This window comes from Lissotriton helveticus, chromosome 10 (assembly GCF_964261635.1).
Source record: "Lissotriton helveticus chromosome 10, aLisHel1.1, whole genome shotgun sequence".
NCBI lineage: Eukaryota > Metazoa > Chordata > Amphibia > Caudata > Salamandridae > Lissotriton > Lissotriton helveticus.
In genome coordinates, this window is record NC_136071.1 from 909,221,122 (window position 1) to 909,247,032 (window position 25,911).

At 49.8% G+C, this 25,911-nt stretch overlaps 1 protein-coding gene across 1 annotated transcript in view; it reads right to left on the minus strand.

Moving 5' to 3' along the window:
- IGF2BP3 (insulin like growth factor 2 mRNA binding protein 3) overlaps nt 1-25,911 on the minus strand; it is a 1,020,294-nt gene that overhangs the window by 78,623 nt on the left and 915,760 nt on the right. The window contains exon 14 of the mRNA XM_078663554.1: nt 21,518-21,631. Coding sequence (XP_078519680.1) covers nt 21,518-21,631 — 114 coding nt within the window. The remainder of the gene's footprint in view (nt 1-21,517; nt 21,632-25,911) is intronic.

Consider the following 25,911-nt stretch of genomic DNA (forward strand, 5'->3'; position numbering starts at 1 on the left):
ACAGTGCGCATGGGCATCGGCTCCATCCCCAGATTGTTTTTCGCCATTGTGGCAGAAGATGGAGTGAAAAGTGTAAAGGATGTCCATGCTAATGAATAAATACAATAGTATATCTGCAGCTGCGACAGGCACCGGGGAGGAGGGCGGGCGATATGAATGTTAGCAGCCCTACATGCCAAGAACAGATGCATACTGGTAAGTAGCATATTCAGTTCGAGGCATGTGGGCTGCTAAATTCATATCTTAGCATAGAATACATAGCAGTCCCTCCATCATCGGCGGTTGCCCGTGCCAGCTGCAGAAACCTGAAAAAGTGTCATCAGAACAGCCTGTCCTACAGCAGCTTGCTGCTTGGAATGCACATCAACACAGTAGTGTTTTGTAAAGGTATGTGGTGTAACCCACGTGGCTGCTCTGCAAATATCCTCTAAAGGAATGTTCCCTAGGAAAGCCATGGATGCCCCCAGTTTGCGTGTGGAGTGCGCTCTGGGGGGTATTGTTAAAGTGCGCTTGGCTTTTTGATAACATATCTGGATGCACTTAACAATCCATCTGGCTATCCCTGCCTTGGAAATCGGGTTGCCTTTGTGTTGTGGTGCGAAGGCAACAAAGAGTTGTTTTGTTTTTCTAAAGGGTTGTGTTCTGTCTATGTAGTACATCAACGCCCTCCGTACATCTAAGGTATGGAGCATTCTTTCCGCCACCGTTTGCGGGTTTTGAAAGAATGCTGGTAAGTCAATAGTTTGGTTTAGATGAAACTGTGACACCACCTTCGGAAGGAATTTGGGGTTAGTGCGTAGCACTACCCTATTTGGATGAATTTGAATGAATGGCTCTTGGATTGTGAGCGCCTGCAGCTCACTGACACGCCTCAGAGACGTAATAGCTACAAGGAAAGCTACTTTCCACGTAAGGAACTGGAGTTCACACGAGTGCAGTGGCTCAAATGGTGGTCCCATCAGTCTGGTGAGAACGACATTGAGGTTCCACACCGGAGCTGGCGGTGTTCTTGGGGGAATGACTCGTTTCAGACCTTCAAGGAAGGCTTTAATGGCGGGCACTCTGAAGACAGAGAGGTGCTGCCTGTTCTGGAGATAAGCCGCTATGGCGGATAGATGTATCCGAATGGAAGTGTACGCTAGATTGCACTTGTAAAGATGCAACAGATAGCAGATGATGTTGGGGATAGATGCATCTAGCGGGTTGATGTCATTGGCTGTACAGTAAATGACAAAACGCTTCCACTTTGCAGCATAGCATGCTCTAGTAGTTGGTTTCCTCGCCTCCTTGATGATGTTCATGCATTCCGGAGGTAGGTTAAGGTATCCAAACTCTAGGACTTCAGGAGCCAGATCGCCAGGTTGAGCTGTTGCGGATCTGGATGCTGAATTTCTCCATGGTTCTGCGTCAAAAGACTGGGCGTGAGGCGCAGTCTTTGATGCGGCACCACTGAGAGTTCGAGGAACGTGGTGTACCAGGCCTGGCGCGCCCACGTTGGAGCAACTAGGATGAGAGTCATCTCGTGCTGCCTTAGCTTTCTTGCGACCAGCGGTATTAGAGGGGCTGGCGGAAAAGCGTACGCAAATTTGCCTGACCAGTTCATCCATATCGCATTCCCCTGCGACTGTGGGTGAGGGAACCTGGCGGCAAAGTGTTGGCATTTTGCGTTCTCTTTTGTGGCAAACAGGTCTATCTCCGGATGACCCCACTGCTGGAAGTACGGGTGGAGGACAGATGGGTGTAACTCCCACTCGTGCATTTGATGGCTGTACCTGCTGAGCAGATCCGCCATCTGATTGTCCTTTCCTGGGAGGTGTTCTGCCATGAGGAAAATGTTCCTCTGAATGGCCCACTTCCACATGCTCTGAGCCAGATGAGACAGCTGTGGCGAGTGGGTGCCTCCCTGCTGTTGAATGTAGTACATCGCGGTCATGTTGTCCGTCCGGACTAGCACGACTTTGTTGCACAGATGTACAACGAAGGACTTGAGCGCCATGAAGATTGCCATCAGTTCCAGATAGTTGATGTGCATCTTCTGTTGCTGCGTCGTCCATAGTCCCTGCACGGTGTAAGTGAGCACATGAGCTCCCCATCCCTGGAGAGATGCGTCCGTTGTCAGGACAATCTGCGGCACAGGCTCTTGGAACAGTCGGCCCTTGCAAAGGTTGTGTGGAGTCCACCAATGCAGAGAGTCGTATGCCCGACTGGTAACCAACACTAGGTCTGTCAATTGCCCACGAGCCTGTGTCCACTGATTCGCTAAGCACTCCTGGAGCGGGCGCATATGTAGCCGTGCGTGAGGGACTATGAAGATGCAGGAGGCCATCATGCCTATCAACTGCATGAACACTCTCGCTGGAAGTGAGTGTTGTGGCCTGAACCTTTGGATCAGAGCCTGCATGCTGTCTATCCTGACTTGGTTTAGCTGAGCCATGGCCGTCAGGGTGTTGATCGTCGCACCTAGGAACTGCCGGACATGTGCCGGCTGAAGATGCGATTTTGGGTAGTTCAGGGAGAAACCCAGATCGTGAAGAAGGTGAATTGTAGACGACATGTCTGCGGCGCACTGTTGCTCTGACTTGGCTTGCACGAGCCAGTCGTCTAGGTAGGGGTAGACATGGATGTTCTGCCTCCTGAGGTGCGCCGCTACTGTCGCCAGACACTTGGTGAACACCCTCGGGGCTGTGGTGACTCCGAAGGGTAGGACCTTGAACTGGTAGTGCCTGCCTTGAATAGTGAACCTGAGGTATTTCCTGTGTGACGGGTGTAGTGGAATGTGGAAATAAGCATCCTTGAGATCTAAGGTTGCTAAGAAATCTCCCTGGTTTAGCAATGGAAGAATCTGTTGCAGTGTAAGCATGTGGAAATGTTCTGACAGTATGTACAGGTTGAGGGGACGTAGATCTAGAATGGGTCTGAGAGATCCGTCCTTCTTTGGAAAAAGGAAGTACAGGGAATAAACCCCCGTGCCTTCCTCTCCCACCGGCACGAGCTCGATTGCTCCCTTTTGCAGCATCACCACTACTTCCTGCTGCAATAAGAGCAAGTGCTCTGCGGACATAGGCCTTTGCCTTGGCGGGATGTTGGGTGGAGTGGACCTCAACTCTAGGCAATAACCATACTGGACTAGTTGTCGCACCCACCTGTCTGTGGTGATGTTTTTCCAGACGGGCAGGAACTGCTGTAGTCTCCCCCCGACAGGTGTTAGGTGGTCGGGGGGCAGTGACAGAGAGTCACTGTTTGCTTGGAGCAGAGGAGCGGGAGCTGTTGTTTCCTCTGCCGCGACCTCTGTTGCTGTTATTTCTGTAACCTCCCTTGTTCTGTTTCGTGAACGAGGATTGTGCCCCACCTTTAGAGAACTGGGATTGTTGACCCATCTGTCCTCTGGTGACTCCACGTGCACCTGAGCGACGAAAATTGCTGCCACGAAACTGTTGTGACTGCAGGGCCCCCATGGACTTAGCAGTTTCTGTGTCCTTCTTTATTTTCTCTAGGGTGGTGTCAACATCTGGACCAAACAGACTTTCAGGATTGACTGGCTGATTAAGGATTGTTGTCTGAATATCCGGTTTAAACCCTGAGATGCGGAGCCACGCTTGTCGTCTCAGCATAACGCTAGTGTTGATAGCTCTAGCAGCTGTGTCCGCAGCGTCAAGTGCACACTTGATGGCTGCGTTTGAGATTAGCTTTCCTTCCTCAATGAGCAGTTGGGTGGCTTCTTGGAACTGTGGAGGCAGGTGTTGTACAATCTGTTCTAGGGTGTCGTAGTGCGCCCTATCGTAACGCGCCAAGAGTGCCTGTGTATTGGCGATGCGCCAAAAGTTTGATGCCTGGGCAGCTACCCTTTTGCCCCCTGCCTCTAGCACTTTGGACTCCTTATCCGGGGGAGGAGCTTCACCCGTTGTCTGGGAGTTGGCACGTTTCCTGGCATTGGCGACCACAAGAGAGTCCAGTGGCAATTGTCCCCGGATGTATGCGGGGTCCGCAGGTGCAGGTCTGTACTTTTTTTCAATGCGAGGGTTGACCACTCTCGCTCTTGTAGGCTCCTTAAATATGTCCCCAGCATGCTTGAGGACTCCTTTAAGCATAGGCAGTGTCTTTACTGTCCTTTCAGAGACTGAAAAAGTGTCGAAAAGGAAGTCTTCCTCAACCGGGTCGGCATGCATGTCCACATCATGATTGGCTGCCGCCCTTTCGAGTAGTGCATGAAAACCTGCTGAATCCTCAGTCGGGGATGCACGTGCATTAAAAAGCTGCGGGTCCTGCCCCACACCCTGGGTGTTCTGGTCACCAGTGTCATCATATGAATCCGGTTGTGCATCAGGTTCATTGATAGGGAAATTGTACTGCTCGTCTTCATCATACCCCTCACCCGCAGAGTGTTCTGGGGAGGGAGTAGGGCTCCGTCTCGGAGGAGGCTGGATTGGTTCCGTGAGGCCTGAGGCGTCAAGGGGCACCCTCTTCTTCTTTAGTGGGATGACATAGGAGTCCACTGGCTCCGAAGTGATTTTCCTCTTATAGAGGGTCAGTTTGCCTGTGTCAGCGTCGATGAAATGCTCTGAATCGTCCTCTGATTCGAGCACCCGACGTGGAAGCGGGCCAGCCGGTGAAGAAATCACCTGTTTCGGTGCCGACTTTGTTGAAAAAGCTTTCGGCGCCTCCTTCGGCGGCAAAATAAAGAGAAGTTTCCCAGAAGGCTTCGCTGGAGTGTCCTTTTGCGGCTGCGGCGATGGCATCGGAGCCGACGGGGCAAAGGCCTTCTCCCTGATTCTTTGCAGTGATTCGGCTATGAGGGACGGCTCACTCACAGTTTGTTTCGGCGCTGACGAGGATGGTCTGATCTTTCCCTCGGATCCGACGTCCTTGTGGGCCTTGTGCGCTTTGGGCGCGGATCCTGTCTTAACCGCCTCCGATTCCTGTGTTCGGGGCGCAGACTTCTTTCCGTGTGCCTGCGTAGCCTCCTTGGAGCCGACTTTGGCGGGCTTGGACGGCGTCGTAGCCGCAGACCCGTGCCGACCATCTTTTTTGGAGGACCCCTCCTCTGGCGTCGGTTTCGATTTTGCAGCATCGGAATCAACGGACTTCTTCGACTTCTGCGGACCGGAGGTCGACGGAGTCGATGGGGTAGCGGGCACCGTCGTTTTCACCGGCACGGCAGCCATCTTAGGGACACTCGAGTCCTTAAGTTTCGGTTTCGTTTTCGGGTCGGCCATTTTAGGTGTTGTCGATCCCGATGGTTTCGGTTTCGGAACAGTCTGCTCAGCAAGTAAGTCCGTGGCCGGGCCCGAAGGCGGGGCTGTGGCTTGCGGCAACGGGTCTTGGGTAAGGCCGACAGGCGATCCCGTGTCCCGGTCGGTATCCTCGTAACCTTGGGGGCAGAGCTCGTCCCCCGAGCTGTCTGCTGCGGCCCCATAAATCTCATCGTCGTCTCCTACCTCGTCGACTTATTCAAGGCCTTGACCCGCGACTCCGTCGTCGTCTCCCGGATCCGCCTCGACCTCCGTCTCGGGTGGGGAGATTTGGAGATGATGACCCTGGTCCTCTTCGTCCTGGTCGCCGAAGATGTTTTCCGGATCCGGGGACGCTTGTTTAGCTTCCATGCGCACCGCGCGCCGAAGCTTGAGTGTCTTCTTCGAGCGGAACTGTGCACACAACTTGCACTTGCCGTCGTCGTGGTCAGGCGAAAGGCATTTGTTACACACGGGGTGTAGATCGATGTGTGGGTACTTGGACCCACAGAGCGGGCAGTACTTAAACGGGCTCCGCTCCATGTCTGAAAAGGTTTGCAGTCGTGTCGCGATGAGAAGGCCTCAAAGTTCCGAGAGCGAATAAAACTCCGCTTATTCCGGCTCCAAGAGACGGAAGACTCGAGACCTTGCGCAGACAATACCGACGCAAGAAAATCGAGGCCTTTTGGCCGCTAAAAGTTAGTTTTTCTTGGTTCCGACAGTAAGACGTCGAGACCACATCCGAACCCAATGGCGGAAAAAAACAATCTGGGGATGGAGCCGATGCCCATGCGCACTGTAGTCCAGGGGAGGAGCCACCTATCTCAGGATACTTCGAAGACTCTTCCAGGACAACAATGTGCGATCATCCGAGCCCAACACTAGGCGGCGATCTAATGCTAAGATATGAATTTAGCAGCCCACATGCCTCGAACTGGAGGGGGAGGGAAAGGGAGGGAGACGGAGAGGGAGTGAGATGGAGAGGGAGTGAAGGGAGGGACACGGAGAGGGAGTGAAGGGAGGGACACGGAGAAGGAGTGAGAGGGAGGGAAAGGGAGGGACATAGAGGGAGGGAGAGGGAGGGAAAGGGAGTGAGACTGATGGGGAGTGAGATGGAGGGAAAGGGAGGGAGAGGGAGGGAGGGAAAGGGAGTGAGAGGGAGGGAGGGAAAGGGAGTGAGAGGGAGGGAGGGAAAGGGAGGGAGAGGGAGGGAGAGAAGGAGGGAGGGAGGGAGGGAGTGGGAGGGAGGGAGTGGGAGGGAGGGAGTGGGAGGGAGGGAGTGGGAGGGAGGGAGTGGGAGGGAGGGAGGGAGGGAGAGGAGGGAGGGAGGGAGTGAGGGAGGGAGTGAGGGAGTGGGAGGGAGTGAGGGAGAGGGAGGGAGTGAGAGAGGGAGTCAGACAGTCAGAGTGAGACAGAGGAAGACAGGAGAGAGGGAGGGAGAGAGGGAGAGAGAGCTAGAGAGAGGGAGAGAGAGCTAGAGAGAGGGAGGGAGACCGAGAGAGAAAGAGAGATGTGTGATGCTGGGAAGGCTCAGTGGACGAAGGTGTCCGCTGCAGGGACCTGTGATCAACCTCATGGTCAGTTTTATGTTGTTGCTCTAGACCCGCCCCCTCCCCCACTGACCCCGCCCCCCACCGATGCGGCCCTCGGACACAAAACAAACTGTAAATTTGGCCCCCGAGAGAAAGTTTGTAAGTACCCATCTTCTAAGGTAAGGAATCTATCACTAACATGTCGCTTTCAGATAAAGCCTTTAAGACCACAGGACACGTACACAAAAATACATATAATGCAAGTTCAAGGATGCCATTAAATAACATTGGTCCAGAGCAGCTAGGACCTGGGCCAATGCGAACATTTTCTATTTGTCCTTCTGCAGGAAGGTGTTCAGGGGACAGAGATCTACTATAAGACAGAGTCCCAGTCCTTTTTCAGGATTAGGAATTAGTAAGAACCTGCGCCTTCCTAGAGGTCAGGTACCCTCTCTTTTGAAGACTGAAGAGGTACAATCGTCCCTCGTGTAGCAGGATGGACAACTCTTCTGAAGTTTATTCTAGTGAGGGAGGGCTATTAGGCAGGGAGCAATGAAAAGGTCAAACTTCGCTTTTTTGAACAATTAACAAGACCCATCTGTAGGATGTGATGGAGCACCATCCAGTACTGGGCTGCTTGCTGCATCTCTGGCTGGAAATGTATCTGCGTATAAAGCAGCCTTTTGGAATAGCCCTTAAATCAGCCCTGTCAAGTACCAGGCATCAGGTGTTAGTCGAACGCATTTCAGTGTGGTGGTTCGCAACACCGAACTAAAATGCGAAGTCACGCATAATTATAGCGCCTCCTCAGCGCAAAGTAAATCATGGACCACTAATACCGAAAAAATAAAGATGGCCTTGTCTGGAGTGGCGTTCATGCCATGCGCGCTGCTTCTGGCAGGCTTGGGGGCGTCAGCGAGCCTGCAGCTATAAGCTTCTAAACTAACAGAATTTACCGACACACAAGGCAGCATGATTCTTGACTATACATTCATGAGTCATGACGCTGCAGCGCGAGGGTTGAGTAGGCAGCTAGAGTTCAGATAAACTAGTGGCAAGCTGCAGCAGGCAATGGCAGTGATGCTCGCAGCATGACTAAGTTGTGCAACAATTATTGTACCAAGAAGGCGACTGACCCATCAGGCAGCTCAGCTGACCCGCCTCCCTCCCCCCAACGGACAGTGGCAGCTGTTGGAATTGCTGAGCCACCCCATCATACCCAGGCCGATGTTTGTTTCGTGTAGAGTCATTCTAGTAAGGTGCGGCCCGTATGAAGAATTGTGTCTCAAAGTTAGTAAGTAGTGCCTCATGATGATTCTCTCTCTGCTGCAAAATGTGTTAATAGCACAGTGCGGCTGATCCGTCTGACTACCAGCTTTTTACTATGATTAAGCGTGGATAACTGCATGCAGCAATAAAGCAGTTCTAGGTAAAACTAGGCTGTTAGAGATGATCAGTTGACGTGATGGGGCGGCTCTGCAAGAGTGACTGTTTGCCCTTTGCCTCCAGAATACAGCAGTTGGGGGGCAAGAAGGTCTAAATTGAGCATGGGTTGCTTAAGTCAGACAGCAGAGACCGCATTGAACATACCGATGATCGAAACGGAAGGTACACTTCCTGAAGTTCACAGAATAGTGGACATTTCTGGAATAGAGATTTGTTTCGCTTTCAGCCATGTTATCCGTAGAAAAGAAACTAGGCACAGGTGTAAATAAAACATAACTAATGTGGGAGGTTGCAACACTGATAAAGGGTTCAAACTGCCTTTCATGAAGACAAAGGAGAACCAGATGGTTGTAGAGGAGATAGAGTCCATTATACATCTGAAAACAAATGTGTGCAGGGGCCTCTCTGTTCATCTGGGAAGTGTGCGGGCTCTATATTCACATCACGTTATGTTAGAAATGCAAGTTCTCATAACGTGTTGCAGAGGCCTCCTAGGGCCACGTTGAGCCGCTCTTTCCAAATAAGTTTGCATGGAGAGCAGGTTTCAACTTTGGGCCGAATTTCACTGTGCATCTTTATTTTTCTTGTTTTATTTCATTTGTGCAGGCCTGCTTGACAACACCCCATATAGTTTTTTTTTCTAGTGCCACAGTCATGATCTTCTCAGCTGCTGTCTGCTCTTCTACCGATGCGAACTGTATATCACACAGCAGTCTGTCTTCTCACTGACAGTAAGCTGTGTTAGTAGTCGCTCGCACTAACTCGTTTTGGGTCAGGTGACAGAGCCACTGTGGTGCTTGCCAACGTAAGTTCTCACCGTGCCAAGTATCACTGAGTCAGAAGAGCCTCTCGTGTAGCTTGGTGGGACAGGCTGCGACTGGTGCCACCAGTAGGGCTTGTCAGATAGTGGGCGGCACGCAGGAACGGGGCGCACCGGTCAGTAATACAGCTTGTGGCTTAGGATACGACTCGTCTTAGAGTTCCTTGTTGCTCACATGGGTGTAATTTCTGATATTTATGTTTCCCTCGTCTTCACTGCTTGAGTTTGCTCTCCAGAAAGTGTCACTCATAGTCCTTGAAATGTAACTCATAATTACACTGAAATTAAGAAGATGTCACACATAGCAATCCGAAACCTTGGCAACTATGCTAAACTGGAACGGAAATTGTTTGGAAGAGGTCAACAGCTCTAAAGAATTCACTGTGGCTCTATGGTCCTTGGAAATTTTATTCACATTCACTCCAAAGAAGCGAGACTCGAAAGGCATGTCCGTATGTACACTGCCAGGGAACCCAGATTTCATCCAGGTTTGTCTACATAGGATGACACTGGTACCAACTGCTCTGCTAAGGAAATCCTTAGGATTCAAACTTGGATGAATAACATACTAGACCATGTCCTGCCTATCATAAATCATCTGGCCCTGAGAAACCTCCAGGGCTACTGGCAAGATGATGTTGGGCATGTCTCAAGGGGCATATGCGTATCAGCCCACAAACTGCATTTACAGATAGCACTGCTAAAATGGCAGAAGAAAACAAGTGTAAGAAATTGGGTTACTGTGTTGTGTTACAAGCAGCAACCATTATTCTACTCATGGTGAAGTCCTAAGAAACCCGTAAATTAACCTGTGCTTAACCCTCAGGTAGCTTGGCACAGAGTAGTCGGGCTTAACTCTGAGGCAAAGTGTGTAAAATATTTATGCAACACTTCAAACAGTAACACAGCGAAAACATCACAAAAGGAGCCCACAGAGTAAGAACAATAAAGTAAATTTTAATAAATAAAACAAGACCAAAACAAACATCTAATTAGTAGGACCAGAGATATGAAATTAAGGATGGTGGTGAAAATAACACCAAAAGGTGCAAAGTGCCAATTGTGGATACCTTGGCGTGTCAGACTGGGACAAAGTTACAAGTTCAGGCCAAGGGCGATCGAGCACGGGCCAGTTACATGGACCCAGGTCAGCTTGCCTCACCTTAATTTCTGGTTTACTGAGCATTGGGAAGATCTGAATTGAAAAAGCGTTGTGCAGATCAAGCGATGAGTGTTTTGGGGGGCGTGGCTTGGAGGCCGATGGAGCCGGCTGTGTGAGCGCCGAGCTCCGTGTTGGCGCCCACAGAATCCGGATATAAAGAAGCCCTAGCTGCCCACTTGCAGCTCCGTGACTCGTCGTATGGGGATCCGCTAGCCTGGGGAGCTGCCCGGTGGTCCTCAGGGCGTGCTTTGGATGGTCCTGGGCTGCGGAGCGACCCGAATTGATGTCCGGGGAAGCGGCACAAAATGGCAGCGTGCTAAGGAGGAGGGCCTGAACCCCCGGAGATCACGTTGTGCGGCTGCTGCCCGGCCGGCGCCGCGGAGGGCCGGCGCCCGGGTCTTGGGCCAGCGAGAGCGGCGGCACCAGCTTGGAGCCCCGATGGACCCGAGGTGAGCGGCTCGGCGGGGGACAGCGGTCTCTAGGAGAGGAGTGCACGGCGGCCTGGAGGCTTAAATCCGGACCCCTTGCGGATAGATAGGAATTATCGGGGCCCCCCCCAACCTACCTGCAGGCCCTAGTAAGGAGAGAGCGGCCTTTCTGGAGGCCGTCGTCCGAAGGCGTCATCGTGGGACCGGGGGACGGTGGTGTCCCGTGGGCGAGGCCCACAGTGGATGAGGGAGCGGGCCCAGACGGGAGGCCGACTATCTCAGGGCTGGTACAGGAGGGACTCCAGATACCACACGGGTGTCAGTGGGAGGAGGGACCCGGTGAGCCAGGACACGCAGGACAACGGAAAACGGCATCACAGTGGGGAGCCGGCGCTACTGTCCTGTGCAGAGGATTGAGCACATGCAGCTGCTGTGCTGGAGGGGAGAGGGCACCCTAGCCTGCACTTACTGGCAGAAGATACCTAGTCTGGCGGGCAGTAGATTACATCAGTAACCATGGGAAGTGTATGGACTGCGTGGAGCTGAGAATTCCACGGCAGGACAGCCAGGAGTCCCAGAGAGAGCAGAGCCGTGGCTGTGCCGTCCTGTGGCTGCAGTTGCCGGAGGAAGGGAGTTGTAGTCCCGGATTGTGGAGGTGAGGGCCTGAAAGTGCGCATACTTTAATGCCACCTAGAAGTGGAAGGGAGTGGGGGATCCTCACGTTGGGCCGCTGGAAGATTGGGAGAGGCCCTTTTGGCGGGTAATGCACCGGGGCTCTAGTGGAGCCACAGCAGGAGGAGGTGTGAAACTGGGAGCCTAAGCGACAGCAGTAAAAGTACCCCCAATCCGCTGTTGCCTCACGTCACGGACCATGGGGAAGCCAAGAGGGAAGCCGGGAGGTGCAGCCCAACAGCCAGAGGAAGAGCAGCAGGCACAGGGTGACTCTGAGGGAGCGGAGGAAGCCCAGGATCCGCAATTGCAGCGTCAATTTGATTGAATCCTAACGGCGATAGCGGAATCGGGGCTAGGACTATTGAGGGCGGACCATTCCAAGCTGGTGGACAGGGTGAAGTAAACGGAGGTGACATTGCAGGAGGTAGCGCCGGCCCAAAAGGTACTGGAGAGCAAGATGGTCGCCGCACTAGACCGAATTCAAGCCCTGGAGAAGCGAGCAGAGGACGCCGAAAGCCACAATAGGTGAAACATTTGCATGGTGGGACTGCCGAAGAAAGTGGAGGGGTCCGACATGGTGCAGTATTTGGAACCATGGTTGCGAACAGTGGTGGCAACTAAGGGCTTGTCTTCCTTTTTCACGCTGGAGCGAGCGCATAGGGTGCCTGCCAGGCCCCCGCAGACAGGACTTCCCCCCCCGCCCGGTGGTGGCTAGACTCTTACATTACAAGGACAGGGACTTGGTGCTCCAGAGGGCACGGACTGACGGCCTGTATGATGTTGAAAATAGTAGAGTAACTATATTCCCGGATTATACTCTGGAGATCCAACGCCGCTGTACTTCATTCCCATTAGTGAAAAGGGAGCAGAGGTCGGAAGGCATTCAGTACTCACTGTTTTCCTTGAAAATGAAAATCATGCTTGATGGTAGCACTTATTTTCATGACACAGCGGAGGATGCGTGGGCGTGGCTGGAAACATACAGAGCAGGTGCGGATCGAACGGAGCGACAACTGCAGGAACTTCCGGAAGGGCTTCCCCAGAGTAAATCGCAGAGCCTTTGCCGTAAACGCCAGAAGGTACAGAAACCGTCTCAAGCCCAAACTAACCTAGGGAAACAGGATGCACTGGAGGCAGTGTCGGCGTTATCGAACAGTCAGGTGGCGCAGTCTCCGGAGGGTACGGACACAGCGGAAGAGACTCTACGGTCAGACACAGAGGTGTCGGAGGTTGGAAGTGTTCGGATGCCTCAGGTCACCCCGGCCACAGCAGATGGACTCCTAGATGAGTGATTGTTCGTATTTATGGGAGCTGGGACTGGGGAATGGCAGAGGGGGTTGCAATTGGTCCTGGGGAGAGGCTGTGATGGTGAGACGGCGCTGAATAGCAAACAGGATGGCAGCCCTGAGGCAGGGTAAAGTCTCCATATTGTGGTGTTTTGTTAATTGAGGACTGGGGCGCAGGTGGGGTGAAAGGCAGGGATTTATAAGGGGGTCCTGACGGAGGTAATTTGTGCGAGAGAGCAGTCGCCAGTCGGCACCAGACCCTCCCCCTGCAGCCCTTACGGCGCGCCTGCAGTGGCTACCGCTGGGCTTAGGTGTGTGGTATGTGTGGGTACGGTTTGGATGGGGACTAACAGTTTTGTTTTAGGACCTGTTCTTGGTAGGGTGGGGGAGTTGGGGACTGGGTTGGGTTTTGGGGGTCACCGGTGTGATAGACAATGTCGATGGAAGGAGGGAGAAATTGCAATGTGATAATGGGGGCACTACCTGATTTAAAATGTATTACTTGGAATGTGCGGGGACTACACACGATGACACGACGACATAAGGTTCATGCATATTTGGTCAGGAGAGGGGTGCACATAGCGCTGCTCCAAGAAACACACCTCACGAAGACAGAGGGCTTCGTGTTGTAGCGTAGATGGAGGGGCCAGGTTTTCAACACGACTTATTTGGCGTTTGCGAGGGGAGTGCTGATTTGGATCAGGGCGGGGGTTCCCTTCTAGGCACTTAGACATACGATAGATGGAGAGGGCAGGTTTGTTGCGGTTGAGGGGCGCCTATGTGGCAGAGAGGTGACCTTATGTAGTATCTATGCTCCTAATGTGGACCAGGCCTGGTTTCTGGACCGGATGTCAGGCATCCATGCGCAGTTCCTGGCAGGCCCAATGATAATGGCGAGAGATTTTAACTCGATCGTAGATACACTCATGGATAGGTCTTATCCCCCCCTGGCAGACTCCCCAGTTCATAGGCTGTCCAAATATAGGGTTGATTGGCAGGCCTGGTGGCATTTGGTAGATGTATGGAGATTGCACCATCCGCAGGAGAGGGATTATTCCTATTTCTCAGCGTTACATGAACTTCATGTTCGGCTGGACGCCATTCTGTACTCCCCATCGGTGGTGTCCTCGGTGACCCAATCTGAATACCTCACGAGGACTCTATCTGATCATAACCCATTGTTGGTTAAGTTACACTGGACGAGGGACAAAGCTGCAATACCCACATGGCGACTGCGCCCGGAGACGCTGGATGACCCGGTGTTTCGTAGTGAGGTGGAGGTAGGGATAACACATTACTTCTCCGAGAATGCAGGAACTGCTACTACTAGGGCGGTGGAGTGGGACGCCTTTAGTGGTGCAGGGGTTGTGTATAAGTAAACATGTTGGAGTGCAGAAAAACCCTACTGCAGGATGTGGAGACAGCAGAGGAGTGGTTGAGATCAGCGGAATAGGCGAGGCCGGAGCATCCGGAACGCCAGATCGAAGTCACAGAGGCTAAGGAGAAACTGGCCCAGGAGGTAGAAAGGCTCTGCTGCTTCGATTATAGGAAGTATGTGGAGAAGGCTCATGCAGAACACGATAAGGCGGGGACGCTGTTGGCCTGGTTGGCAAATCCTATACCAAGGGGCTCCCCGATCTTAGCCCTGGGAACAGGAGAGGGCTCTATGGTCTGTAGCCAAAGGGAGATTACGCAGGAGTTCCGGAAGTATTATGAGCGGTTGTACGAGAGTACGGTAACGGCCGATGAAACTGAACTTGAGTCTTTCTTGGGAGAAGTGGCACTTCCTCAAATAGATGAGGAACAGGCGAAACATTTGGGTCGGGACATTACTCTTGAGGAGATAAAAACTGCCATCACGCAGATGGCACGGAATAAGACCCCGGGGGTGGAAGGGCTACCAGTTGAATTTTACTTGCAATTTATAGATGTGCTGGCACCAAGACTCTTGCAGGTATATAGGGAGGCGCGGGATATAGGACAGCTACCGGAGACGATGCGGGAGGCCCTTATTGTCCCATTATTGAAGCCTGAAAGGGATAGCACAGACACGGCTGCGTATCGTCCTCTATTTATGATGTCCACTGACTATAAGATACTTAGTAAGATTCTGGCGTCACGCCTGATGCAATATATGACGAGTCTGGTGCATGAGGACCAGGCTGGGTTCATCCCTACCAGGAATACTGCCACTAACGTGAGAAGACTGCTGAGAGTCTTAGGGGAAGCTGGTGAGGGCTTGCCCGGGGCGGCAATCCTTTCGGTAGACATAGAGAAGGCCTTTGATAGCCTCGAATGGCCGTATTTGTATAAAACGTTGTGCTGCTTTGGGCTGGGTGAGGCATTTGTGAAGTGGGCGGCAGTGTTATATTCCACAGCAGTGACGCGTGTTAAGGTAGGGCAGATTTTCCGCAGATATGCAGGCACGGCAGCGTTGTCCACTTTCTCCATTACTTTTTGCTTTGTCGGTAGAGCCGCTGGCGGCGCAGGCACGGTTGGGACAGTGGTATGAGGGCCTAACCTTTAGAGGGGACCAGCAACACATCTCCCTTTACGCAGATGATTTGTTATTGTTTTTGGCAAATACGAACGGCGCACCGGTGGGAGCAGCGCAACTTATCTGACTTTGGGACGGTTTCAGGATTGAAAGTTAACTGGACAAAGACATGCCTATTTCCAGTGCAGCCGGGAAGGGGAATTCCTGAGATGTTGCAGGCTGTGCGATGGGAACCATCTTGTTTAGCGTACCTTGGAGTCCATAGTTATCATGGCGCTAGTGATCTACTGGAGGGGAATGTAGGGAGATGTATACGGGCCCTAAAGGGGAGTATGGCGTTTTGGGGTACCCTTCCGATCTCCGAGATGGGGAGGATAGCGTTGTGGAAGATGGTGGCTCTCCCACGGCTGTTATACTTTTTTAGAACACTGCCTATATGGGTGCAGAGTTCGGTGTTTGCCAACTTGAAGTCCATGATGGTGGGTTTCATTTGGGGGTCGGGGAGACGGAAGGTGGCCCTCAAAACATTGATGAGGCCCAGAGCGGAAGGTGGCCTAGCAGTGCCTGATTTAGAATTGTATTATATAGCAGCGCAGCTACAGGTCTTTACACAGGCGGTGGCCTTAGAGTTTAGGGGACCTGACTCTGCTAGAGGAGGAGGGATCCCGAGACATGTCCTGTCTTTTATAGCACTGCAGCAGAGGTTGGACCTTAGAGATTTTACATTGGAAGAAAAGACACTGAGGTTGTGCTAGAACAGATCCCAGAGGAGGGCGGGAGTACAGCATCCCTACGCGCCGGAGATGCCTCTGGGGATGCGGACGGCATTGCCACATGGAGGGGACTGGTCCGTGTTGAGGGACTGGGAGCAGGCAGGGCTTCAGGTCTTGAGGGACTTGTATGAAGACGGGGAGCTGTTGTTGTACCAGGTACTGCAGGAGAGGTTTGGTCTCCTTGGGGGAGATTTCTTGCTACATGCGGCCATAAGGCGTGCAATACAGAAGCATTGGAAAGAGGGGTTGTCCGAACCTAAAACTACAATGGCATGTCAGTACGCGAAGATGGCGGCAGGCACTTTCAAAGCAGTCACATGTTTGTTTGTATTCGAGGATGCTGAATGAGGGTCTGGCCCCATTGGACGGGCTGCGCTTAAAATGGGAAGGGGACATCAGAAAACCCATACCAGAGGCCACATGGGGGCACATACAACGTAGGGCGTGGAAGGGAACTAGGAACGCCCGATTCCAGCTGGTGCATTTCTTTATTCTACATAGAGCCTATTTGACACCGGGTAAGATGATGGAATACTATAATGCTAGTAATGTGGTGTGTCCTCGATGCACCGCAGAGGGGGTGGACTTGGAGCACATGATGTGGAGTTGCCCGTCCTTGGGGGCCTATTGGACTGAGGTGGGCGGTCTCCTAGACCCAATTACAGAACGTCAGCTAGTTTATGATATGGCTACTTGCAGATTACATTGGTTTCCTCATACCCCCAAGACGAAGGTGACTAGTAAGTTTGTAGATATGGGCCTAGTATTAGCAAAACGGGAAATTACGATGCGCTGGAAATCAAAGGAGGGTCCCAGTGGTAGGAGATGGAGAGGGGAGCTGCTTAAGTGGGCTAGTAGTGAGGGAGCGGTTGGTTACCAGATGGGGATTCGACAGAAAAATAACAAGGCAATAGAAGTGGCGAGAGCTTGGGAAGAGCTGGTTCAATCGCTGATTACCCTAACAACTGAGCAGGAGATGGAACAAGGGGATGGGGGAGAGTAGGGGTAGCTGTAGTCCCAAGGTGGAATATCCTCACTCTCTGTACTCAAGACCTCATGTCTAGCTTTGTATTGATTGGAAGGCACACCGGTGACGGGGAAGGGGGGGGAGAGAGTAGGGAGGGGGGTTCCTATTTGTTTAGTTGTTAATAACAATGTGAACAGATTTGGTTGAGGCATTTGTAGGAGTGGAGAAGTGTGGCTCAATGGTTAGAGCGGCAGACCCTGATGCAGAGGTCTAGCCCGGGACCAGGGTTCAATTCCCCGCCTCGGCGGGTCTTGGGCTCAAAATTCCACGGACCTGATAATTCTCGCCTTGGTGCCTATTCCAATCATGGAGTCCCACTCTGCAACTCTGGGCAATAGCTTGCTTAATCTCCACAACGGCCCCCACAACGCTAAGGATGCCTGGCTTCACCTTGGGGGTGCCCAGGAGTGGACACCTCACAGGGAAAGCCAGGATGGGTTCCACAGCGGTATTCGTACAAGCGCCTTGAGACCCTTGCGGGTGAGTAGTGCGCTATACAAGTATCAATTTACATTTACATTTTTACTGGGCGGACTGGTTACACACAGATGACTATTATTGCAATTATAGGAGATGCTGCTTTGGGGTCATTGATTATGGGACAGAATTGGAGTTAAGGGACTGCTTGTTATGAGTGGGGGGGAAGGGATATGCATCTTTATGTACCTATGGTCTTTTGATTGCCGACTTAAAACTCAATAAAATTTGTTCACAAAAAAAAAAATCAAGCGATGAGTGTTTCGAGATGGGGCGAGGTTACAGTGCGAGGTTCTGCTATTTCAAAGATCCCGTCGACTACTGCTTGCGATGGGAAATCCAAAGCGTAGGAGTCACCCATTTGGGGAGTTGCATTGGTTGTGAGGAGCTGCGAGGCAGAGTCAGTCGCTGTTGAGGCTGCCATCAATGAGAGGGTTTGTGCAGAGGATTCATCATGCAGCAGCGGTTTGGATGCGGCAACAGATTGCAAAGTGGGAGTTTGCAGCGATAGAGGCAATGCATATCTTCTGTTTGGGTTTACATCACACAGCACAGGAGATGTGTCGGTTCCGCTGGATCTACAGAGGCTGGCAAAGCACCTTAGGACCACTTCTAAGGGTCCAGGACTGACACCACATGGCAATGGAGGCTCACAGATGTCAGAGTTCACGTGCAAGTTTGATGGAAGCCTGTTACATCCCAGAGGCTTCAGACCAGAAGGCAAGCATCTAGCCTTTGGAGTTATCCTGGGATCAAGATTTGCATGCCCAGTCTTTCTCACCCAGGCAAGAGGGCAGCAGGCAAGAGAGCAGGTCAGCACAGCAAAGCAGTAGTCCAGCAGGGCAGCAGTTTAGCAAATTGTCAGTCATGCTGCAGCACATCAGTTCTGTTTCCTGGCAGAGTATCCACAGGTCTAGAAGTGTACTCAAGTGGTGGTGTTTGAGGTAGAGTAGTTTTATCCAGTTGTGCCTTTGAAGTGGGGGGGGGAAGCTTCTAAAGGTTTCCTTTTGAAGTACACAGGCATCCTGTCCGTTGTGTCCTGGTTCCAGACCAACTACAGAGTGTATTCAGCCCTTTGAATGGAGACAGACAGCCTATTCAAGCGTAAGTGGGGCTGTGCCCAGCTCCTCCCTCCCATTCTGCAATTAACAGCAGATCCAAGCATACCCAAGCTCCTTAGTGTGTGAATGTCTAGGAGGAATACACAAAGCTCATCTGTCAACATCCAGTCATGTGACCCAGGTACAGGCTACCAGTACAAAATGGCTAAGTCAGGAAAATGCCAAATATTTAGGATTTTTCATTTCAATTCCAAAGAGACAAAACATGAACTTGTTACCTGCTCCCATTTGGAAATCACAGCAGCATTCAATGTAGTAAGGCAACTCCAAAGGTAGTCTATGAGAGAGGGAGGCCTTGCAGTAGACAAAAAACTAATTTAAGAGTTTTTCACTACCAGGACATGTAAAACTTAAAAGCACATGTCGAACTTTTTAAATACACTGCATCCTGCCCTCTAGGTTGTCCAGGGCCTACTCTATGGGTGACTTGTATGCATTCAAAAAGGAATGTTAAGGCATGGCACTTAAGTGATGCAGGCCCACTAGAGGCATTTAATTTACAGGCCCTGGGAATACGTGGTGCCACTTTACTAGAGACTTATAAGTACATTAAATTTGCTAATTGGGTAGAAGCCAATTTACCATGTTTTAAGGCGTGAGGACATGCACATTCGCACTGGTGGCCAGTGGTAAAATGTGCAGAGTCCTAAGGACGGCAAAAACGAGATCAGCAAAAATTGAGGAGGAAGGCAAAACGTTTTTGGGTAACACCACCTTAAGGCTGACAGGTCTAACAACATGTTCGCCAAATACATTAATGCTCTTTGGGCGCAGTTTTCCACTTCATGAGGAGTTATGTGCAGGAGGTGCTGCAGCTCTAAGAGGCCATCTCATTTCTTTCTTGGCTTGCTATGGGTACAATGGTGAATATCCTGCAGGGTACACTCGAGGCTCCAACGGGGTGGTGATTCTACTCCAAGGTCTCGTCCCCTACATGCTTCTCAAACTATCTTGACCCACTGATGAGGTATGTGGCTCCTGAGGGCTCCCTGGAAGGTACCCACTATAATTTGCTGAGTGTTTACGTACCCCCGCCCACTTACCAGATCTACTCTAAAGACCCTTAGGGGACTAATTTCAGGACTCCCATATGGTGTCATGATCACTGGATTGGGAATTCAACAGGATTATGGACACCACTGACTTGACTACCTCCCCGGGGGTGACGCAGAAGGAGGGGAGGGGATTGGCAGACTGGATGAATGGCCTGGGATTGTGACACGGCTTAGAGTCGGCATCCCAGGATTTGTGGGATCCACTCACGCCTCGGCTTCCCCATACCACCTCTCAGATCCTACGTCACTGGTATCAGATCATGCCCCAGTGATAGCACACTTCAGAGCCCACAGAGAAGGAGACCGGTCTGGCATCTCAACGCCTGGTTCCTGGCAGATATTTAGTATATGCTCTTCCTGCTGCAAGAACTGCAAGCCTTTCTAAAACTGAACCAAGGGACAGTGGAATCTCCCCGTACATTTTGGGTGGTGGCAAAGGCCACTATAGGGGTAACTGCGCGATCATACTAGAGGAGCAGTGAATGGGAGAAGTAAAGGTAATCACTAAACTAGAGACTAATATCTTAGTATTAGAACTGGAAAACTGCAGGCACCAAACAGAGCTTTCCAGTTCTATTTGGATGAATTGCCAGACAAGTGTAAAAATGGGGAAACAAGTGTAAACATTTATATTGGTTGGCACCTAAAGAGGCAGAGATGCCTCATCTCACAGAAGAGGGGAGATTACGCTGAGGCATAATATATCCTGTCTGACTTTGAAAATGACTATTTTTCCCCTATATGCAGGAACACAGCTCCCATCTCGCAAGACTCCAATCTCATTGCAGCACTTCCTAGGCTAAAAATTGTTTGAAAGGTATTCAAAAACAAAGATTCGAAGAAGAGCTCTGGATCAACATCGGAAGGTAATGCAAGGAAGGACCTGGCAGCAGCATGCAAAGGTGTCATTTATGCACCTCTTCAACATCTCTTCCAGGGTGCTACGGGACCAGCATAGAAGCCTCACAGCACCATTTAACAGCAGACAGAAGCACTTCTACAAACAAATCTCCAGTCTAACAGCTCTGTGGTATTCAAAGGTAGGGAATCTGGAATTAAGTGTCACTCAGAAATTGGTTAAAGGCACTGCAAGATAAGATCTCACTGAAGCAGTACTCGTTACAGAAATAGATTTAAACCCATGAAGTATGAAAATATTTACACTTGCTGATATAAAGCTTTGGGTGTTTAGGGACAGTTAAATAGGGTGTGTATAGAGGTGCGTAGGTTGAAAAGCTTGGTGCTGCTACTTATCAGCACATTGGAAAAGCCTTTTTGCGCATAGTGTTTTGCAGTGAATGGCAGTTGTGAGTAGCACTTAGTCCACAAACATTTAAAGGAAGATGGTCAACATCGGTAAAGCTGAGCAGCCAAGTGAAATTGTTACACTAGAATATTGGGATCTTGGTTGAATGAATGTTTGCAGAGATCAAGCTTAGTCCAGAGATATTGTAAATGTTAAAATCAAATCAAAAGTAAAAGAAATCGAGTTTCCTGGCTTACTTACTTTCAAAGATTCTGCAAATCAGCAGGGCACTTGGAACAATGATAAAGTCCAAAACATTGACATGGGTAAACTAAGTAAATGAGACACTGGTGCAAATCAAGATGTCCAATATTTGTCAAATATCTTTGCAAAGAGATCAGAGGGATTATTGAAATGACCCTGTTATACGTTAGGCATAAAAAGTGGCATAGAAAGAATCAGCCTGCATCAGAGCTCTAGAGTCGATTTACTCCAGGGTATACCATAAATTAGGTGAAAAATCCTAAGCAATTTATTGTATCTGGTCAACTGCTTCAAATATAAACACTTTTGCTTTAAAACTCTTAAGTGAGTTGTTTCTACAGCGAATTGTCATGCAGTCAAGCACATTGGATCAGCACAAATTTCACAGAAAATCACTATTTTAAATACAGAAAAACAAACAAAATAAGGTTGGCAGCCCAATAATACCATTTGTAGAACGCTCCATAACAAGAATTTACATACCTGGCTTGCATAGAAATGGCCAGTTATTTTCACAATCACCTGATCATTTTCATCAGGTGTCTGGTCCCGGGGTACTACAACTTCTGCACTTGTCAAATTCTGAAGCTCGTTTACCTGGCAATGTACACAAGATCATATATTTTAAGGTAATGCACTACACAGCAATCTATGAAGTATTTCTCAACTCAGCTGGTGCCTGTTGGTCAACATAGTTGTATGCTTTGAATGCAAGACAACTAACAATGTAATCACACTTTTGTTATTTGTTAACTTTAGTATTGATTAGAAGAGTGCCATCGTAAGGATGTATGGAGCAAGATATTTTGGGGTGGCTTCTCAGAGGAATTTTGAATTTATTACCCATGTTAAGCTAACTGAAAACCTCATGAAGGAAGCAATATTGAATTGTATGTAAAACTTTCAAACATGGGGGCAGACAGCAGCTGAACATTCAAGTTGCTTGACAACTCCCAGCAAAATAGTACCAAACAAAAAGAACAAACTGATTTCTTTTTACACTGGGAAGAGGCAGATGGGGAAAGAGCATGGTAGGGTCAGATACCACAACAGATTGGGAGAAGCAAAAAGAGGGACTGGGCACACTGAGGAATGAGATAGGAGGAGAGGCAAATGAGAAAGGGGTGAGATAGAGAAGAAGCACATAGGTATATATAGTGAGGAATAGAGAAATGCTAGCTAGAAAACGAGAGGGACAAAATGGGCATAGGCGTACAACTACTAATCAGCTAAAGAAGTAGTGAAGCAGAGAAAGGTACCAAGAGTGCTGAAAGGTAGAAAGGAGAAGAGAGGAAGAGAAGGAAGATAATACAGAGGTGAAGAGTGAGTAAATCAGGTGAGGTAGAACAATAAATAAAGAGGAAGAGGTGAGGTGGAGAGATGTATTTGAAATGAATATGCGCAGAAAAATGGAAGAAAAAAGGTAAAGATAGATTGAAAAAAAGGTGGAAAAAGAGGTAGCTAGAAAGCAGTAAGGCAGTGAGAGGTGAGAAGAGAGAACCGAGATACATACATAGATGGGACCCGGAATACGGTACTTCAGCAAACACGGTCTATCCACCGCTCCTAGATACAAATACCTTGGATGCTGCCTAGATAAGGGAGGGCACCCAACTTACGAGAATTCCCTCCAACCAAAGTGCCTGAATCATTCCCCGTCATCGGGCTGGGAGTCCCACGGTACATAAAAAAGCAATAAATATGCCATAACAACCAAACAACCTTGGTAACAAGAAACCAGGAAGTAAAGTAGCCCAAGCTACCAAGAAAAAAGCACCACATGCATGACTATCAGTCATTATATATAGTCCAAACTGCAGCCAATGAGGCGACAGCACCCACCAGAAAGTTCTCCTCAGAGGCTCAGGCTCTCAGATTTTCTCGCACAGGAGTGTAATAAGGAGATCACAACGTAGAGTGGCCTCTGAGGGGAGGAGGGCGGGTTGCATGTGAATCTATGAAAGACACCAATACTGGAGAACCACAGATTACAGGTAAGTAACTTTTGTTCTTCTCCAGTATTGGGGTGTCTTCCATAGATTTACATGCCTGAATCAGAGTAGATAGCAGTACCCCAAAAATGCATGGAAGAAGCTATTTGCAATAGTAACTGCTTATAGGAAGCATTTGCCATCACATAATAGAAATGCTATATGCATAAACATATAAAATTCACAATCATCTGAACATGTACTGTGCATAGGCAAAATAACAAGCGTATGAAAAGCAGTAAAGAGGAGGAGGGAAAACAGAGGCTCACCTTATCTGAAAAGATTACGGAGAACCGTATGCCCCACTGAAGAATCCGCATCGCTGGCTGCTTCCAAACAGTAATGTTAGGTGAAAGTATGTCTGCTGGACCAAGTTGCTTCTCTACAGATCTGCTGAAGAGGGACACCAGCGAAGAGAGCAGTCGATGAGGATACCGCCCTCGTAGTGTGTGCTCTTGGAGTAGACTGCAAAGGTCTTCCAGCTTGCAGATGGCAAAAGTCAATAGCGGCAGAAATCCATCTAGCTATGGTTTGTTTGGACACTGCTTGACCCTGCCGCATCTTCCCATAGGCAACAAACAGTTGATCGGATTTGTGAATCGCAGAGGTCCTTTGTAAATAAAAATTTTCTTTAAAATGACTGGTTCATTCAGGTGAAAATCCGAAGGTACCTTAGGCATACATTTTGGGTTTGTTCGTAACACCACAGCATTAGACGTGAGTTGTAAGAAAGGTGAATCGACGGTAAACGCTTGATCACTGACTCTTCTAGATGAAGTCAATGCTAGCAACAGAGAAACCTTCCAGGTTTGAAATTTAAAATCCACCTTGTGAATTTGCTCAAATGAGTGGCGCATGAGTTGCGCTAATACTACATTAAGATGTCATGATGGAGGCGGACGTCGCACAGGAGGAAACATTCTGAATAGTCCCTCAAAAAAACTGTTGAATTATTCTTGAAGAATAAGAGTTGGATCCATCTTGTCGGTACCTTTTGGATCCATCTTGTCGGTACCTTGATAGCTGCCAAAAAGACCTTTAACGGTGCATGAGATAGGCCTGATCTCGCAAGTGCAAGAAAAAAAGGTAATATCTGTTCCGGCGTTGCGTGAAATGGGTGAACCCCAGCCGATTGACACCATATGCAGAATCTTTTCCATTTAAGTCTGTATGTCTTTATCGTAGCAGGTGATCGCGCGTTAGCCAGTACCTCCTTACAATCCGCAGAGATATTTAGATGAGCGAATTCAAGGTGCTCAGGCGCCAAGCTGCTAATCTTAGAGAAGCTGGATCCGGATGGCAAATTTGACCGTTCTGAATGGAGAGGAGATTCGGTATTGGTCGAAACTGTATTGGATCGCACTGATAGGAAAAGAAGTTCGGTGAACCAGTAGTGGCAAGGCCATCTGGGAGCGATAACAATCAAGCGACACGGTTCTTTCTTCATCTACCGGAGAACCCTGGGAACCAACGGTATCGGAGGAAAGGCGTAGACATATTTCAGACCAGTTGACATAAAACGCATTCCCCCTGAGAGTCCCTCTGGGAAGCCAGCTTGCAAAGAATAGGCATTTGCTGTTCTTCTTGGTCGCAGAGATGTCCAGATCGGGATGACCCCACTGCTGGAAGATTCGATCCACCGTTGGTTGATGCAGTTCCCATTTGTGGGGGGACAGTGTTGACCTGCTGAGGGTGTCCGCCAGAACATTTGAAACTCCCGGCACATGTACTGCCAAGAGATTGATCCTGTGTCAGATCGCCCAAGCCCAGATCTCTTGGGCTTCCTGAGATAGAAGAACCGACCTCGTTCCTCCCTGTTTAAGTAATGCATATTTGCAGTATTGTTCGTGCGAACCAATACTGTGTCCCCTTGAATGATGGTACGAAAGGACTTGAGGGCAAAGAAGATGGCTCTTAGCTCTAGCAGATTGATGTGCCATGTCTTGTGGAGGGCTCCATTTCCCGCTGACCTTCAGCCCTTGAAGGTGTGCTCCCCAACCTTCTAGGGATGCGTCTGTGGTGATGGTGTAATTTGGCGCTTCTTGAAAGAACGCACACCCCTTCTTTAAATTTCTTTCCTGGACCCACCAGAGAAAAGCCTCTCGCATCCGCGGAGTGATTCAAATGAGATCTTCGAACCGGAGACTTGTAACCATTGCAGGTTGAGTTCCTCTTGAAGGGGCCTCATTCTGAGGCGGCAATTTGGTATCAACAGGATACAAGAAGAAACCATTCCCAGAAAACACTTGAACTGTCGGACTGAAACGGACTTTCTTGATAGCAACATCTGTGCCATGTTTTGGATCCTCTCTTGCCTTTCGTCCGATATGAAAGCTTGAACTAGTTGTTTGTCCAAGGTTTCTCCTAAGAACGTTTGCCTTTGGGAAGGAACAAGATGTGGCTTGCTGAGATTGATGGATAGACCCAGCGATTGGAAGAGAGACAGACATTGTTTGTGTCTGAGAAAAAATTTGCCTTGATAAGGCAATCGTCCAGGTAAGGAAAAATTTGAATCCCCTCCAGCTGGAGGTGCACTGTTACTGGAGCCAAGACCTTCGTAAACACTCTGGGTGCCGATCGCAGCCCAAAGGGAAGGACTTTGAACTGAAAATCCCTGCCAGCCACTCTGAAACGCAGGAACTTCCAGTGACGTGGTAAAATGGGAACGTGGAAGTACGCATCTTGAAGGTCCAGGGTGGCCATGTGATCCCCTGCTGGCAGAAGATGAAGTATTTCTTGAAGCGATAACATCCGAAATTATAGTTTCTTGAAATACTTGTTGAGGGAACTAAGGTCTAGAATTGGACGCTATTCTCCGGATTTTTTCCTTATTAGAAAGAACAGTGAATAGAATCCTGTTCCTCTCTGCCCTTGAGGGACTTTTAG